Below are 18,829 nucleotides of genomic sequence, written 5' to 3'. Positions count from 1 at the left end.
GAACTAAAGATACTCCCTCCGTCACCTCATGGTGCCCAGGAGGGGCCAAGGAGGCGACTCTGTTTATGGGAGGAGGCCACAGAGAGAAGCCCCCTCCCCACCCCCTGATACGAGACCCGCTTCCCCAACGTTCTAGGCTCTTCCCTTACAATCTGTGATGATGCCTAAAATTGTGCCACGTGGCCCCCCTTATCCACCTGGCCTGGGCACCTCCTGAGCAGAAGTTACCATGTGAGGAAGCCTGGCGGTTTGGGGGCTTCCTGGTGGAGCAGGTGGGGGGCAGACACCCAGGGGCCAACAGCAATGCCCTCGCAGGTCTACCTTAGCTTCTCCCCTGCTGCACACTTGGGAAATGTTAAGCTCAGAGGCCAGGCCGCTGGGCCCGGGATTCCCACTGCGGCCTCTAGAGCTTTTCCACCGAAGCCCCGGAGACTCAGGATAAGATGGAAAATGAGTCATCAGTGTGGAGAACCCCGCAAGCAGGCTGTCCTAGGGGTGTGCAGATTGGCAGATTGGCTGAGGAAATCATTCTGCAAATACTTCTGGAACATCTGCCACGTGCCAGGCACTATTCTGGGCACTCGGGGCACATCAGTGAAGGAAGCACAGCCCTCTTGCTCATGACGGACACAGGCTGTGCCTCTGTGCACGGCTCTGGCCTTCCACGTGTTACGGCTTCCTATGTATATGCTGTCCCCCCACTTTTTTGCTAAGAAATAAACTTGTTCTTTTTGGAGAAAAAAATAAATTAGGAAATACAGAATAAAAAGAATAAAAAAGTGTTCATAATCCACTGGCCACAGATAACTTCTGTCCACATCTTGGCACGTAGCTGATAGCCTATTTACAGGAAAAAATAATATGCACGAACGTGCAGCCTTCCTTATTTCTCTGTAACTGGACTCACTTGTAAACCTTCCCTTCTGCTGATGATGGGATATTGATTTTGCTAATGTTAGTCATTCCTGATTTACTGCTGATTTTACTCTGTCCCCTCTGGGCATCTATCTTCTCAGTCCAGTCAGAGTTTGAGTGCTGGGTGCTGAGTACTGTCAGGGTGCTGCGGAGGGTGATAGCCATGCATGGGCACCTCTTGGAGCGCTCGGTGTGCATGGAGCCCGCCAGCCTTTCCCTTGTCCCCGAGGCTCCACCCCACCCAGCTGACCGCCCAAGCAACTGTTTCTCACAGCCACTCAGGGCACTCCCCTCCCTCCACATCCAGCTGTCCGGAGCTCCCCAGGAGCCCTGGCACGTTCAGGCAATTCTGGGTACCCTCTCAAGGCACAGGGACCTTTCAGCCACACTCCCTCTGTGGGAGCACGTGTCCACTCCGGTAGGCATTTCATGTGGGAAGTGTGTCCTCTCTTGTCTCCCATGTGCACTGTGTGTCTGGTTATCAATCAGGAGGGATCAGAGTGGGGGCTCCTTCTCAGGCCCCCATGCAGATCTTTGAACCCCAATCACCTCCACTTGGGTGGATCTTTTATCTCCTTTTGGATAAGAAGACAACCTTTTTCTTTTTAAAGATTTTATTTATTTGAGAGAGAGAGAGAGAGCATGAGCAGAGGGGAGGGTCAGAAGGAGAGGGAGACTGCCCACCAAGCAGGAAGCCCAATGTGGGGCTTGATGCGGAACTCGATCCCAGGGCCTCAGGATCACGACCTGAGCCAATGGCAGATGCTTAGCCGACTGAGCCACCCAGGCGCTCCAAGAAGGCAACTGTTTTTTCATCATCACATGGCTTTTCCCAAATCTGTGAGCTTATGTAAATACTGTGCTTTGACTCCTCCAGACTTTGCTGTTTGTAGTCAAAGGCAAGCTTTCAGGATCGAGGAAAACAAAATGAAAACAAAATGAAAACAAACTCAAACATAGTAGTTTCTGATTGCTGCTGTAAGAAATCACCACAAAAGTGGTGGCTTAAAGCAATACAAAGTCATTATCTTGTCGTTCTTGAGGTCAGAAGTGTAGAAGGGTCTTCCCGGACTGTAGTCAAGGTATTGGCAGGGCTGTGTTCCCTTCTGGAGACTGGAGGGGGATTCCATTTCCTTCTGGAGGCCACCTGCATCCGTGTCTCATGGCTGCATCTGTGGCTCATGGCTGCATTCATGGCTCGTGGCTGCACCTGTGGCTCGTGGCTGCATCTGTGCCTTGTGGCTGCCTTTGTGGCTTGTGGCTGCATTTGTGGCTCGTGGCTGCATTTGTGGCTCGTGACTGCATTCATGACTCATGGCTGCATCCGTGGCTCATGGCTGCATTCGTGGTTCATGGCTGCATCTGAGCCTCATGGCTGCATCTGTGGCTCATGGTTGTATTTGTGGCTCATGGCTGCATTTGTGCCTGGTGGCTGCATCTGTACCTTGTGGCTGCATCTGTGCATCATGGCTACATCTGTGGCTCGTGGCTGCATCTGTGGCTCATGGCCCCATCCTCTGTTGTCAAAGCTGGCACTGTGGCTTCTCGAACTCTGACCCCCTCTTCTGCCTCTCCCCCTCACATTCATAGACCCTTCTGATTACATGGGTCCCACCTGGGCAATCCAGGATAATCCCTTTATCTTAAAGTCAGCTGATCAGCAAGTTCATTTCCATCTTCAACCTTAACTCCCCCTCCAAGGACCATAACACATTCAAAGATTCCTCCTACAGGATGTGGACCTTTTATGTAGGGGTCAATAATCTGCCTACCACCCCGAATAAAAACTCCTTTGTCAAAGGCTTAATTCATATGATCAAAAGCCATGACTTTCAAAATTATAGTCCTCACTATCAACTTTACAAAAATCTACTTAGGACTAAGTTCTAAAGCCAGTGACTCAATTAAAAAAATATTTTTTTTAAAGCGAAATTATTATTATTATTATTTTTAAAAAAGATTTTATTTATTTATTCATGAGTGACAGAGAGAGAGAGAGAGAGAGAGGCAGAGACACAGGCAGAGAGAGAAGCAGGCTCTACGCAGGGAGCCGATGCAGGACTTGATCCCGGGTCTCCAGGATCAGGCCCTGGGCTGAAGGTGGCGCTAAACTGTTGGGCCTCGCAGGCTGCCCAGAAAAATTATTTTTAATTAAAAATTTTTCTACCATGCTCTAGGTGGTATGAATGGAAAGCTATAGCTGCTCCCTGAATTGTGGGGGTATCAGCATGGACACTGGGAAGTTCGTAGAGGAAAATACCCATAATTTTACTTCTCCATATTTAATCTTCTTTCACATCTATAGAGCATACACTCTGCAGTTCTCACCCTATTCTTTTCATGAGGCAATATAATGCAGACATCTTTCTATGATAGTAAATCTTACTTTATCGCATCATTTTAATTTCTGCTAAGCGTTCCCTGTTTACGTAGCCCTGTCTCTCTGTGTTGCTATGGCCGTGTCCTGCTAGGAGGCAAGGCCAGGTTCTGGTCCCTGCGGTGCTGGTGACAGAGCCCCAGTGTCCTGCGGCTTCGGGACCTGGGCTGTTGCTTGGTTGCTCAGGGCCAGGTAGGGCGGGCAGTGGGGCCACGCCAGCCCGGATCCCAACCCTCATCCCAGGATGGGGATGACTGTCAGGGAGCTGTTCCTACTCCAGGTGCTGACAGCAGAGGTTTTTCTGGCAACCTGTGGCACTGGTCTGAAGAATGATTATTTATGGGAAAACGTGGGGTATATGTGTTGGTAGAGGGACCATCGTGACCTGGGGGTGGTTTGAGCACAGTGGTGGTAACTTGGGAGCCTTTGACTCCAAGGACCTGAGCCGTGGTGGCCTTGACCCTGGTCCAGGGCTGTTGGCGGTGGTGGCCATGGCTGGGGCCTAACCTGGGAAGACTGGGGGCTCTTGGCAGGTGACAGGTAACCCCGGACCTGGACCAGGTCTGTGTCGCTTGCTTCCCTGGTGGGTTTTTCTCCCTATCTGATTGATCAGGCTTTCCTTTCAGTCCAATCATCTATGTCTGCGTTCCCAAAACCATCACATTCTTCCCCAGCTTCCAGCTCTGACTCTTTGCCACTTATTGTATATTCTTTTGGTCTTTTCGGTGGGGAATCCAAGGATTTATATAACCCAGCAATCAAGTCGGTCACTTAAAATAATAGTACATCTTGTCCAAGTCTAAAAATAAAATCTCCTGGTATGAGAAGGCAAACAGGGGAAATTGGGTACAGTGGGCAGAAAACATTTTTACAGCCCAGTTAGCCAGGGCTCGTGCCCACTTTTCTATTATGCTTGCTTGTCCCGACTCGGGCGGGAGTCAGAGTGCCTTCTGTTTGTTCTGATGAAAGGCAGCCTCCACCTTCCCCGGAGCCCAACTGCCCTTCTGGGGACACAGGCTGCATTCACCACCAGCCGCTCTGCCCAAGCCCTTAGCAGATTTTATGAAAGGCGTTTTCACTTGGATTAAACAGGCGCTGTGTTTGTGTGTGGTGTGTGTGTGTGTGTGAAGGAGAAAATGAATCACTTCAACTTTGGGCAGAGATTTTAGGTGTTGTGTTTGTCCCTTGCAATTACATAAACACACCAGAACTCATTTAAAAAACGAAGAAAAAAAAAGTTGGGAGGTGGGGAGCCGAGTCCAGTGCTCGGGATGATCTAAACCGTTTAGCACATTTTCCATACATTCGACCTCAGAGAGGGTTGTGTTCAGTCCGCTCCCAACAGAGTCTGAGTCCAAAGGAAAGTTTGAGGTTTTACATTTCTGTTTGTGGTACAGGAAAAGGCTTATGATCTGAGGGCTTGATTCAGTGAAATAACATTGCCTTCATGAACATTTGCTTCGCAAGAAAGGCAGGGGTTGGAAGCAACCGTTGTGAGACTTTAAAGATTTGCTGGCAGAGGGAAAGGGATTTTTTTTCCCTCCCTCCCTGCCGGGGGGAAAACCAGTTCTAACGAGGAGCTACTTCGGAGTTTTAACTCCTATTCAAATATTCCCTGCCCAGGAGCTGCCGGTGATCCCCGGGACTTCTCAATCTGGCTGGGGCTCTGAGGGGCTTTTTGGCTCAGCCCCATCCTCAAAGCCCTGCACGGCATGAGTTTGCAGAAGAGAATCTTCCCTCGGAGGGAGAATGGTGAGTGCAGCTTCTTCTCGGGGGCTCCCGCGGAGCTGGGGATGGAAGGCTTGCCTCTTCTTGACATCCTCCCGGAGGGGTATGGAAAAGCATGATTTTGATAATGCCATAGAGCGTGTGTGTGTGTGTGTGTGTGTGTGTGTGTGTGTGTGTGTGTGTGTCTGTGCGCGTGCGCGCTCACCCGTGTGCGTGCACGTGTGGCGCAGCAGGACACATCTCTGTCTGTCTGCATTGTCCTTGCAGAGCTGCCTGTGTGCTCTCTAGGCTGTTTGGCAGAGAGGTGACGGGTGAGGGCAGGTTCCCCGAGGGGATGAGAACAGCCGGGGCGGTTGGCTTTTATGAGCCCTCGCTTCCTCTGTGAGTGTGGCTCTCAACGAGCAGGGGCAGGGACATCAGTATCTAAATGGGCAGCTGTCAGGGTCCCCACCCGCTGAGCTCTGGTCCCAGCAGGAAACAGGACAGGAGAGGGAGCTGCTTGGTGTCTGGGGAGAATGGAGCAGGGGACCATCTGAGCCTTGTAGAGCTGGGCACGGGGAGGACAGAGGTGAGGCTGGGAGGGGCCTGAGTCCCCTGGCCAGACTCCCTGCCTTCTTGCAGGGACAGCCCAGTAGATCCGAGATCATTTCTTTAGCCGACCTCCTTTTGCTCTGGAAACACAAATAAACAGGCACCAGGGAGGGTTTTAACCCCTCTGCCCAACGTTTAAAGTTAACACTGGCAAAGCTTCAGCCCTGTTGTAACTTTGGCATCAGAGAGTAAACACATGGTTTTCTTTAAAAAGGGGGAATGAGACAAGTCAAAGGCACACTCTGAGTGTTCCAGCTCCAGGGAGATATGGACAATAGAGCCAGAGCCCAGAGGCCAATTGGTTAGGTTGCATCAAAGCATCTCTGAAGTCTGGAGGAGGGCAGTGGGACATGGGGACCAAGAACCAGGCTGTGGGGTCCAGCCACCCGGGATGCAGTCTTGGCGCTGTGATGCACAGGCTAGTTGGTTTGGGGGAAGGCATTCAACCTCTCCAAGGCTCGGTTTCCTCCTCTGCAAAACAGATATTGTGAGTTCATTCCTACCTCTTGGGACTATAGAAGCAATCACGGAGATCACACATGGAGATGGCCAGAGCATCGTATGAGTGACACCCAGAATAGGGCAGCACCTGTACATGCTCCTCCCCTATGGTGCCACGGCAGCCCTCACAGAGCACTCAGGGCTTGGGGATGGAGGGAGCCCTCCATGGCCAGGCAGCCATGCACCCTCTCTCTTGCAGCCAGGGGGCCTAGCCTTCAGAATGCCTCCCTTTGGCTATGGACCACATGGGTGCATTTACTGGGGAGTCGTCAAGGGCTGGGATTGATCTGGTATTCAGTAGGTGCTCAATATTTGGTGAAACCATTTTATTTCTGGGGAGGCCTTGCCGCTTTGTGTCCCTGGCCACATTGCCATGAGTGGGTGGGTTTCCTGGTAAGCCTCTGAGACAGCAATTCGTGTAGGAAGGTCATTGGAGAGTGTGTTTGGGGACACCATCTGTGTGTCCTTCTCCCAGAAGGAGATGCTGGGCAGGATGCAGCTATGATCCAGCTGATCCCATGGGTTTTGTACACCTGCAATGACCCATCATGCCTGTGGGCTGCCCTAGGATCAGGGTACAGCCTGGGGCAAGGCATCTGTCTTCAGCAGAGGTTCATTCTTGGAAAGAGACTCTGACTGTTACAAGTGGCTCTTCATCAGCTGTGGAAATAAGCACCTTGGTCCTGGGTCTGGGAGCTGATCTGGGAGACACCCTATAATGTCACTTAATAGTGATGAATAAGTCCCATTCTCTGAGTTCAGCTGTAGGATAATTGAGGGTTAAATGCACAGACACCTGTCCAGTTAGATCCTTACAGTGCAACATGACCCGGGGAAGCCCGTTTCCGTACCAGGGGGCTCACTGTCCCTGTCTAGAAGGTAGATGAAGGCTGCTGGAGGAGAGTTGCCTCTAAGAAGGCTTCTAGTCCTTCCATCTCACAGATACACATTCTGAGCACATGACGTAGCGCTCGCTTATCTACCCAACCAGCGGTCACATGATGTCCTCTGCAGGTGCCTCCTTTCCTTCAGCTGGAAATGGAATCCCAGGACCGGGAGACCCTTGTGCCTCTCCATGACTGGCGTGGGCAGGGAGGGTTTGCAGAGGGAGGCTCTGTGTGGGGCTGGAGCATCAGGAGTGGGGTCTGTGATCAAGGGAGAAGTAAAGCCATCTGAGGGACTGCCATGCTTCTTTGATAGTTGAGAGCTACGTGGTGTCACCCAAGACAAGTGTGGATGTACTGAGTCTACCTTATTGCCCTCCCCATCCTACCACCCATTTCCTATTTCTGTTTCAAGCTGCAAAGAATGAAGTCACTTTCTCAAGCATTTAGAACTCATTGTCAGCCATTTATTTAGAACATTCTAGGCTGGGATGCCTGGGTGGCTCAGGTTGTGATCTCAGGGTCCTGGGATTAAGCTCCATATTGGGCTTCCCACAGAGACCCTACTTCTCCCTCTGTCTGTGTCTCTGCCTCTCTCTCTCTGTGTCTCTCATAAATAGATAAATAATAAAATCTTAAAAAAAAAAGAACATTCTAGGTTGCAGGCACTAGGCTGGGTTCTGGAGATCTAATGGGTGTCATGAGGCTGGACATTTACCCAGATGTGTGTAAATCTACAGAGAAAGAGGGTTAGGTGCGTTGGAGTGCTCTGATGGGGAACTAACCCGTGGGTCAGGGGGGCTTCCCTGCAGGGGTGCTGTTTGAGCTGTTTTCTGAAGGATGTGCAGGAGTTGGGTGGGGGTAGGGGTGGGGAATCAAGCTTTAGGTAAAGGGAACAGAACCTCGTAGGGCAGGGATGAGAAAAAAGAACTACCTCAAATCTCACCAGCTTATGAGCCACTGTGAGCATTTTCAGTATACACCCACCTATCTGTTTTCTCTGCAGCATTTAAGAAAAATAATCATGGTGACTTGTTAGCTCAGGAAATACAAGCTTGTGCTGGAGGGGAGAGGCCTCAAGACCCTCCTCTGTGAGCATGAGTCACTCACCTGTGTTCCCCACACCTGGGGCGCCGGCCCCCAGGTGCACATCCTGGAAGCGTCTCTGTGACACCGGCCTCTCTCCCTCCTGAGCATCCCCCAGCACCAGGCACAGGCTGCTTTGACCTTCCCCATGCCCCTGGGAGGTGAACACGGTTGTCTTTACAGGTGAATAGAAATGAGGCAGCCACACAGAGTCGAGCTGAGGCAGGTCTGTTTCTAAAGCCCGTGTCCTCGGCGTTCTGCAGGTCCTGTGGCCGAGCCGCGTCAACGGCGACCCTCACATGCACGCATCCTGTTCCTGGACGGTGGGGCTTGTCGGTTCCTGCAGAGTTAGCCGAACCTCCAGCTCTCTGGCCCCAGAAACCCACATCAGATGCCTGTGCCACAACTGGTTTACCCATTCCCCCAAATCATGGATTCTCGAGCTTGCTCTCAATTGCATTTCTTCCAAAATATTACAATAAAAAGGCGTTCAAACATACAAAAAAGTGGAAAGAACTGTGGTCAGTGGGCACACCCCACTGCTTTAATTCTCCAAGTAACATTTCACTCTACTTGTCTCATCGCGTGTCCATCCATCCTGTCGTCTGTCTGCCCATCCATGCACCCATCTCAGTTTTTGGATATGTTTCCGAATAAGTTTTAGGCATCACTACCCTTCACCTCTAAACACTTCAGTGTGTATGTAATTAATCTGAGTTCAGTATTTGCTCACTGTTCTTTTTTGAGATAAAGTGCACCTATGCTGAAATGTGTGTATCTAAAATGTGCCATTCTATTGATTTTGAAAAATGGACACGGCTGTGTAAGACCAACTCTGGGCACGATGCAGAACTTTGCCCCCAGAAAGCTCTCCCAAGCCCCTTCTCAGTTGCGTTTGGTTTTTACTAATGATATATGATGTGTCACTAAATTTAATCATGTAGTTTAATAACATACAGTACCTGCTTTGTCCTGCCTCGGCCACAGGGGCAGAACCGAGTGCCGGCTTAGGCTGAGGCCCTGAGGGAGCCCCACCCAGCAGCAGGTTAGGCTGGGCAGGAGGGAGGATGCTGGTGCTGACGCAGGGTGTCTCTGGGCATGCGGTTAGGGCTGGTGCACTGGGGTCTGAGAGTGGGCTTGGTACGAGGCCAGGACAGAGGAGATGGAGCAGGTGCCCTGTCATGGGAGCTGGACCCTTGGCTGGTGGGGAGAACCATGGCAAGGCTCCGTGTGCGTACATAGGTGCGTGCTCGGGCCTCACGTGGGACCTCCGTGATCCTGAGTGAGGGTGATGGGAGCCAAGCTGTTCCCACGAGAGCTCCCGTGTACTGCATGCTGCTGTGCAGATGGGCCCGGGCACTGGGGGAGCATGTGCCTCTTCCACTGAGATGAAGGCAGAAGCAGCCAAGGAGGATAGGATTGTAGGAGGGATGTGTGCTCTCAACTGTCTGATGTGCTAGGGTGGTCTGGGGCAGAAACGGAGAGGGACTGAGGGCAGGGATCTGGCTCCTGCCCCGGCCCTGGGGTCCTTCTATCCCTCCGGTTGTGGATGGCACTGGGTTCACTGCGGGTGATGGGATGGGGAGGGAGGAAGGCAGTGCTAGTATTTGCTGAACCACCACCAGATGTCAGGTGTCAGGTGGTGAGAGCATTCGCAATGAAGTCTTCTTTTTTAAAAAAATTTTATTAATTCATGAGAGACACACAGAGAGAGGCAGAGACACAGGCAGAGGGAGAAGCAGGCTCCCTGCGGGGAGCCTGAAGCGGGACTCGATCCCAGGACCCCAGGATCATACCCTGAACCAAAGGCAGATGCAACCAGTGAGCCACCCAGGTGCCCCTGCACTGAAGTCTTCTAAAACGCCTTCCACAATGTGGAAACTTGTGGCTCAGCAGAGGGGGTGGCTCACCCCTGGTCACACAGCCAGTCAGCAGCATCCTGGGGCTGAAAACCAGAGCCCTGGACTCCCAGAGCAGGGCAGCTCCTGTTTCAGTGAGTTGGGGGGAATGACAAGGAGGACTTCCTAGAGGAGGTGACTCCAAGCCAAACCTTGAAAACTGCCCAAGCATTGGCCTGGAGGCAGGGGCCTGGGACAGCGTGGCGTGCGTGCCCCGAGGTGCGGAGGTGGGAGGAGGCGGGAGCCTCTGGAGGAACATCAGGCGTGCTGGGGGAGACAAGCCTGTGACCCCGGGCAAGGATCTTACATTTTTGCTTATTGAGTCAGTCATGTCATGACAATAACAAATTAAGAAAGGAAAGTAGGGATTTCTTCATCTTTACAAATGTTGCTTTCTGAGGCAAGGCAGGAAGCCACGCTCCTCAGATGGTTGTGTGGGCAGACAGGGGGCAGGGGGTCTGGCTGTCCTGCTCCACGGAGAGGGGCGGGGCCAGGCACACGGGCTGGGGGACCCCTGGTGTCCTGTCAGAGATGCAGAAGACAGGGGCTCGGCAGCTTCCGCACCCTTCTAGGAGGGCACACCCCAACCAACACAGCACAGCAGTCCTGCCAAGGCCCTGCTGCGCGGAAACAGCCGCTCCGGGGCCCCGGGTGCTGTTGTTCTTACCTGGCTGTTTCTGGAGGCCAGGTGGAGGGGAGGCGTGCTGTGCCAACAGTCCTCATCTTGGCCTCGAGCAAGCACCACCAGCACGGACCGCTCCCTCCCGCCGTGGTGCGTAACCCTTTCTGAGCCCACCCTGTGCTGGGCGGACTGGTGTGGCTGGGATTTCCAGATGGCTCAGCTCGGTTTATTTACTCAGCTTGGGTTTGTGGATGGGCTGCCTGGACTCTGTTGTCAGATCGCCCTGGGTTCAAATCCTGGCTCTGAGCTTTGAGAAAGTCACCTGGCTGCCGTGCTTCTGCTCTGTCCCTGGCCTCGGCAGGGAAATAGGGATAACCCATGGCACCCACTGCACAGGTTCATCGTGGGGCTGGAGCCTGTGTCGACAGCGCTCGGCACGGCGTCGGGCCCGCAGGAGGCGTGTGCACAAAGTCAACGCTGTGTCTCCAAGTTCTCTTTTTTCACACCGTGGCCGTGGATGAAACCATGTGCCTGTCCAACCCACAGGATTATCGGAGCTCTTAGAAATAGACTCTCTTCCCTCGGAGAGACGTTCCCACTGTTTCTTAATCTGTGAGCTTCAGGGAACCGGGACAGAGAGTGAGCACGTTTCTTAAGTTCCATTTAAATCTGTACCTAATAGGATTCATTTGATTAAGAAAATATCTGTAAGAGCTCTTTGTAGGCTCTAAAATACAAACAAATGTAGAAGCTTATTACATGGCATTAGTCACTTATTTATTCGTTCAGCTGTGGGTTGATTCATTCGGTAAATGTTTATTGAGCCCTTATGGGCCAGGAACGTCCTAGAGCTGGGAAGCTGCAGTGAACGAAGCTGACGATCTCTCTTTGGGGCGCTTGTGCTCTGGAGGGGATGGATAGGTGGTACACAAGGTCCCCAACAGGCCAAGAACACCTTCGGATAGTGACAGGTTCTATGAGGAAGGAAAAAAGGGGGTGTAGTGGGGAGTGCCTGGGCACTAGTTTAGATGGACAGGAAAGGTCACATTTAGGATATGAGGATCTGGAAGCAGAGAGCAGTTTGGACAAACACATTATAGTGACAGGGACTCGGCTTGTTCAGGAAAGGGAGGACGAACAGGGGCAAGGGCATGTCAATCTTTTGAGACATGGTAAGGCATTGGGATTTGATTTGTAAAAAGCAATGCAAAGTCTTGGGTGAATATGTGGGGGCACAGGACACTTTTAGTGGAGCAATACACTTTTCCATACGGTGGTGTAAGGGCGCACACAGGACATAACCCACCTACCAAATCCCACAAAACTGTGATGGGTTATTTTGTAGAAAGGAACATGGAGATCCAAGCAGGAGCCAGAAGCCCAGCTGGGAGGGGAGCAGCAGGGCCGTGGAGTCAGGGCCCTGGCAGTGGAGATGAGAGGAAGGGGGTGCAGTAGGGGTGTCTCCTGCCAGGAGGGCCAACAAGAATGGCTGATGAATAGGGTGGTACGTGGAGGGTCAGAACTGGGGTTGATCAACAGTGCTGCTCCTGGTGTGAGTTTTGGGCATCACCAGTCAGTCCCAAGGTGGAGATGCTAAGCAGGTGGCAGGAAAAAAGAGTTCCTGACTCAGAAGCAAATCCAAGGCTAAAGACATGGGTTTGGGCATTGTTGGCACAGGGACGGCCTGCATGCCAGCAGGATGGGCTGTGGGCCCCAGTTCTCATCACACTGCATATCAGCAATGGCTGTGACCCTGAAAGGGTGCCAAGCCCAGAATGGAGAAGTGAGAGAAGGCCGGAAGGAGAGCAACAGGGTCTACATGGAAGTCAGTGATAATTGTTACAGCAAGTAAGACCTCTGGGATAGTCCTCAGGGCCTCAACTTCACAGTGTGAAGAACTCCGGAGGGTTTTTAAAGAATACTAGGTAGGTCCTTCCTTGGGCCCAGGGGAGCAACTGCTGGATTGTCATTCCCATTCTGCAGAGGAGAATAGTGAGGCTCGGAAGGGAGTGGCCTAAGCTCCCGGAGGGGGCAGGGCAGAAGCTGTGGTCTCACCCGTGACGTGACTCCAACCACGATCCTCTTGATTTGGCTGCTTTTTGACCAGAACAGATGACCCCGTGAACGCACTTTTCGTTTTGCCTTCTGAATATTTTGACTTGCTATAGCAGATATGTATTACTTTTATAATTTAAAAAAAAAAAGAGGGAAAGTATCAGAAGAAAATGTGGACATCAAGTTTCAAAAACAAAATAAATAGAAACATCATGTCATAAATAGAACTCATGGTCTAATCCCAGAAGACGCCGGCTCTCCACGCAAACCTGTGGGAAAGGCCTCCTGGTCAGTGGCGCTCATCCCGAGCCTACGTGCAGAAGGGTCTGGTCACTTTCAGCCACGACGTCAACGTGCTCCGTGCATTAGTTTACAGTCATTGGTCGTGAAACTCTGGCTGGCATCACGATGGCTTGAAGATATCTGGGCTCCACCGCTGGAAGGACAAGGTGCACAGCTTTCCCCCTGGAATGTTCGCCTCTTCCAAGACCTCGTGGGCAGTGTCACCCGTGGACGTATCCAGAGGGTGTGAGGCACACAGATGGGGGTTCATGTGCTGCTTGGCTGCCAGCAGCTGCGTGCCCCAGGAAGGTGAGCTGCTCCTTCCCCAAGTCCTAGTTTCTCCATCTGTGAAATGGGTATAGATGTAGAATCTGCTTCATAGGGTTGATGACAGGGCAGAAGGAAGCTGAGTGCTCATCCACATCTAACACATGGACAGACGTCTGCAGATGCCTGCCAGTCTTTACGTAACTAAAAATGGGGATGTGTGTGTGCGTGAGCACGAGCGTGTGCGGGTGCCAGTGCACAGAGGCGATCGCATGGAGGTGAGCTTCAGTTTTCATGCTAAGGGGAGATTAAAACGCAGATGGAAGGTGCACATGTGCATTGTCGCTGGGGGGTCCTTCCTCTTCTCTTGGCCCATCCCTCAGGAGCACTGTGCTCATCCCATTTGGCAGATGAGTGAGCTAAAGCTGAAACATGACCACGATCCCATAGTAAGACCTTGGCTGAGTGAGGCGTGCCACCAGCTGCCCCAGTTCGTCCTGCCTGCTTCTTCCTCTCTTGCTGCTGGCACACAGCGAGCTGGCCTGTGGAGTGTTAGGCAGTGATGGGGAGTCTGTCCTTTTTCTAGAGGAGGTCCTGGAGGACACAGATGCAATAGTTTCCACCCTATGTCAGTAAGGATCTGGGCAGGATTTCTCCTACACTTTGCAATGAATTTGCCTTCTGAGAGGTAAGCAAGACAGGTCATCCGATAGTAGGACAAAGTGGGAACTGGATTCAGGCACAGGTGATGGGGGGCTTAGGCCTGGTGTCCGAGGGAGGCTGTGGGATCTGGGAAGGGTGAGGCTGGCCTCCAGAGGCCTGGGGTACTGCGTCAGTCCCAACCTTTTTGCCAGACTGTGAGCCCTAGGAGCTGCTGCCAGCTGCACTGCACCCGGGAATGGAGAGAGTCTGTGCATATGAACAGAAAACATGGCACTGACGGAGGCCTCCATTCCCTGCCCTTGAGAAGTTCCTCCGCTGCCCCCACCCCCAGACTCAGCCCTGCAAAGTGGAACTGTCCCCAATACCCACAGACAAAGACAGCTCTGTCTCCAACATGCATCCATGCGACTGTGGGCCTGGCTGCCCTGGCAGCAGCTGGTCCTCTGCAGCTCCACGTTGCATTCCAAGGGCTTCCCACGGGTTGCACCTACACGCTCATTAAAGCCCCCAGCGGACCCTGAGACATTTGCTGGTGAGCGCTGGAGCACATTCCATTCTTCCAAAGAGAGGGCCACTCAGACATCCCAGCCTGGCGCACACCAAGAACTCACAGAGGCTGTGCTGAGGACGTGCGTGTGGGAGGCTCTTTAGGGGGCAGATGGGCTGAATGCCACCTTAGAAGGGGATATGTGGGAGGAAGCACCCTGGTCACAAGGCAATCATCCCAAGGGGAGAAACAGAAGTGCCTTGTCCCTTTGTGCTACGGTGCTCCACATGTTCTGTGTGCATCACGTCCTAGGTCCTCATGCTTGAATCACCTGGAGGGCTTGCTGAAGCAGAGTGCCAGGCCCCACTGCACAGCCTCTGATTCAGGAGGACTAGGACATGCCTGAGAATCTGCATTTCTAGCCGCCGGTGCTCATCCTGCTGGCTTGGGGACCAGACTTTGAGAAGCACTGAGTTGTATCAGCCCCTGCTCCTGAGAACCGGTTTTTTATTTTAGGGACAGAGAGGCAATGTGGTGCCATAGAGAGCATGGGCTTTGGCATTGGGCAGATCTGGATTTAGGCTCCTGGCTGGGTAACCTCAGGGGAGTTGCTGAGCCAGTGATGGGCTGTAACCCAAGGGCACCAGGTTTTGGTGTTCAACGAATTTGTGTGTTGTGATTGTTTTCACCTGTAAGATAGGTATGATAATATTTGCTAGATTGGAGGCAAGACTGTGTGAGCCGATGTTAATGTAAAGCTCCTCGCAGCATGCCAGGCACAGTGTACACCCCAAGTAATGTTTCATACCTTCCCAGCCTCCAGCCTCTTCTAGGTTGTCCAAGGAAGGCTAAGCCAGAAACAAGGAATCTTGCTGGGGTCCTGGGGTTCTGGATTGGGCTGGCCTCCTCTCCAGTCCAGCAGATGGTGGACTTTGTTCTGGGGCTGAGCTTCTCAGTGCTGGCAGCCTCCCTATCAGACCAAGGTGTTTCATGTGGAGAAATCAGATGGCTCAGGTCGGGAGTCTTTGAGCAAACCGTGCCAGGTTGGACACATTTGCCCTGAGTCACCTGTCCAGAGCAGGTGGTGAAGGCAGCGTCTGACTCAGAGCCTCAGAGCCTGGGATCAGACCCAGAGACTGACCTCTGTGTGAGGAAAGAAGTCTGTTTCTCATTCTCCCCCAGCTCTAACCCAGGCGGAAGCCCCAGGCTGTCCCAGGTAGGTGGTGTCTCTGTCTCTGCTGGGCCATCAGAGAGAAAAGTGAGAGGTGGCAGCCCTGGGGGAGGTGTGCAGGGAGGTAGGTGGGCCCACGTGGGTGAATGTCCTTCAGGCTCTGTCCAGGAGACTGGCCTCTCTCATCTGTGTGGGGGAGGGTCTTGGTGCTGGGACTTAGTGTCATATTTGGAAGCTGTGCTGGGGTGGGGACACAACAGAAGCCAGAATGCTTGGGTGGGAGTCGCGTGCCACCATGGTGCCCAGTGATGTGAGGAGGAAGCAGCTTCGGAGGCTGGTATGGGGGGTAGGGGCTTCCTGTGTCCCCTGTCCTTGCTCTGCCTCCCTGGGGGCTTCTGGGTCTGGGCCATCTAGCTGTCAGCTGGGTCCTCCTCTTCCTCGGTGCAGGGGCTGCAGCAGAAGCAGAGGGTGGGAGAGGGTGGGAAAAAGGGGGAGGCACCCGGAGGAGGCTTTCCCGCTGCTGCCAGGCCCCTCCTCCCCCAGGTGTATGGGGAGCTCAGGCATCTCTGACCTTGACCACAGGCAGGGCGGTCTCTCCGCCAGTCACTGCACTGTTGGAGTCAGTCCGCCACTGATTCCCAGGGCAGGCGGTCCGTGGACTGATGACCGTGCTTGCTGCTTGGTTGGAGGATGTGGCAACCCAACTGATTTCCTCGCTCTCTGTCCAAACAGGGAAGCATCCATCCCTCCTTTTCTTGATGGATGAAATCACCTCATTTCAGGCTGAGCCCCTCAAGGGCAGCACTTCATCCCAGGAGCCCAGCCCTGAGGCTACCCCCTCTCCCCAGGGCGCCTGGGAATGAGAGGAGCCTTCCACTCTAGCCCTCTCTCTGGCTGTCCCCTCATGTCCTGCAGTTAAGTGGTGCTCAGTGTTTACGACCCCAGTGGAAGGCCCCTCCAATCTGCCAGATGGGATGGGTCAGGAGCTGTCAGGGTGGGCCAGGCACCTCCGTGAAGCCCCTACTTTGATTTTTCAGGTGCTCAGTGATGCTCCTGTCACATCCCTGCCCCCAGCCGCTCTGGTGCATCTTTCTGCCCTGGCACTGCACTCAGTCTCTGCGTGTGGCATGTTGTTGGAGCCTCTCAGTGCCCTGGCTTAGGTAGTGTGTCTCCAGAACGAAGAGATGAGGTGATGTGCCCAGGATCACTTGGCTAGAAAGTGGCTCTCCCAGGACATCAACCCTTCCAACCCAGTCTCTGAAATCTATACTCTCAGCTGCTGTGCAACATGCCTAGCAAACATCTGCATTGACTAAGCACAAAGATGAAGTTGTACCTTTACTGGGTGAAATTGTAGGGCTATAATTACTCAGAGTAGGTGTTTTCTAGCTCTTTCTATCCATAGGAACCTCTTTAGAACTGAAATCTTTCATGAAACATGTAAACAGTCAAGACTAGAGTCATTCGCGCAGCAGGCAGTCCGGGAACGTGGGACCTGCCCTTGGCAGCCTCACCTTCTCTGGGGCCCAGGTGGCCTCAGGGCTTGGGGGGGGGGAGGTGAAGCGAGGAGGGTGCACTCGGAAATGAAATCCACTCACCAGCACGATGGGGGTCCTCATTCCTTTATCCCCTATCTCATCACCTGAGTTGGCAATTTGGTCCCTTTGCTTCCTGGTCACACTCCTGGGGCTCCAGGGCCACCAAGAGATTTGCTGATACGAAGACAGCAGGGTCTTTTAAGGCTTTCTCCCTTTGTGCATGCAGTTCTCTCAATGTGAAATGAGTTCTCTCGGCACCGTCTGCCTTCCTTCCTCTAGGTAGGAAACTCTCATTCGGCTTTCCAGCCTCGGCTCATGGGCCAATTCCTTGGTGAGGCCATTTATCAAGTCACTGCAGATGGTAGCACTTGATTCAAACCTGTATCATAAACTCCCCGCACGAGGAGCCATCTCCACCGACACATCCATCTTCTCCAGCGGGCTGTGAAAGCCCTTGCCTTCCTCCTCGACACATCACCAGTGACACACAGTGAATCTCAGGAAGCTGTTGCCTCGATAAGTGAATAACAGCATCAACACAACCTTAACTGTAACAGTTTCGTACCTTGTATTTACACTGTCCATTCAGGCTGGCAATAAATTTTCCACATGTAAGTTTTTTTTTTTTTGACCTAAAAGACACAAATTAGCGCAGATAGCAACACACTCATATCCAGGGAGGCAAACTAAACAAATAGTTCTGAGAGCTTGGAGTGTGGTTAAGAAGACAGCTTGAAACAAGAATGTATTTCAAGCTTTTCTCTTGGATTCCAGCTGAAATAAGGACAAATCTCTGTTGTCCTGTAAGCCAGGCAAGGTGCCCCGCGTACCGCTGAAGTGCTGAGGCTCTCAGCAGCAAAGACTGCAGAGCAGATAAGGGGGGAGGCACCACTTGGAGAGGAGCCCACGGGGAGCTGCTACGCTCACCACACTCGGAGATGCTGGAAGGCAGGGTGTGCGCTGGGTGTGCCGCCCGGGGCTGGCGGTGATTCCACACGGTGACCCCGGCACTGGGACCACCCACAGATGGGACTCTCCATAGGACTTGCTCTGGCTGAGGCTTGCAGGCACAGCTGGCCAGAAATGCTCTATGGCTCTTATAGCAGCAGGGACATGGCTGCTCTGCCAGTCAGCTAGAGGTGGCCCCCCCAGACACACTCTCCCAAAGGTCCTGAAGCTGTCCTCACTGTGGGGACAGCCAACATTAGTGCATGCTCCCTGTGGCCCCCTCCTCTGGCAAAGCAAATCTAGAGCACATGTGAGCCCCTTCCTCCTTCTTCCACCTGTAACAAAAGGAACAGGGGCTTTCACAATCCATCGCAGCTCCTAAATCTGCGTGAAGACAAGCAAATGCAGTGAAATCTCTGTGTTCACACAAAAAGTCAGTGGCTCAGAAGAATGGAGCTAAGTAAGAAATCACAGCAAATACTCCCATGTGAAATTGTTTTGGGAAATCAGAGAGCACTTTAGAAGAGAGGTTTTCAAACACAACCCACTTGTGCATTGGAACTCAATTCAGTGCTTTGAGACCAGCCTTGTTTTAAAAGAAAAATAAAAGAATCGAGTTTATCAGAATGCATCAGGTTCCAGGCGAAATCCATTTTATACTATCTCTGTCATGTTTTTACTTGACTACATCATGGTAAGGGTATTATTTCATAAAACTTCTGTTTTTGTTATATGTGTTTATGTACACAGTGTGTTTGTTTATAAACACTTATATACATACACAGCTTATATGTGTTTGTGTGGTATGCATTATGA

The 18,829-nt window shown here is 52.4% G+C and overlaps 1 protein-coding gene across 5 annotated transcripts in view; it reads left to right on the top strand.

Moving 5' to 3' along the window:
• Positions 1–4,618: 4,618 nt before the first annotated feature.
• Positions 4,619–18,829, top strand: part of IL16 (interleukin 16) — a 102,216-nt gene continuing 88,005 nt past the window's right edge. For 2 of the 5 annotated variants that reach the window (XM_041753170.1, XM_041753167.1), the window contains exon 1: positions 5,107–5,123. Coding sequence is in view for 1 of the 5 variants with exons in the window: in XM_041753168.1 (XP_041609102.1) it covers positions 5,005–5,044 (40 nt within the window). In the remaining 4 variants the exon portion in view is untranslated. Of the gene's footprint in view, positions 5,045–5,103; positions 5,124–18,829 lie in introns of those variants that run through there. The other 3 variants (XM_041753168.1, XM_041753166.1, XM_041753169.1) reach the window with 3 other exon arrangements.

This window comes from Vulpes lagopus, chromosome 4 (assembly GCF_018345385.1).
Source record: "Vulpes lagopus strain Blue_001 chromosome 4, ASM1834538v1, whole genome shotgun sequence".
NCBI lineage: Eukaryota > Metazoa > Chordata > Mammalia > Carnivora > Canidae > Vulpes > Vulpes lagopus.
This window is presented reverse-complemented; position numbering and strand designations above follow the sequence as displayed.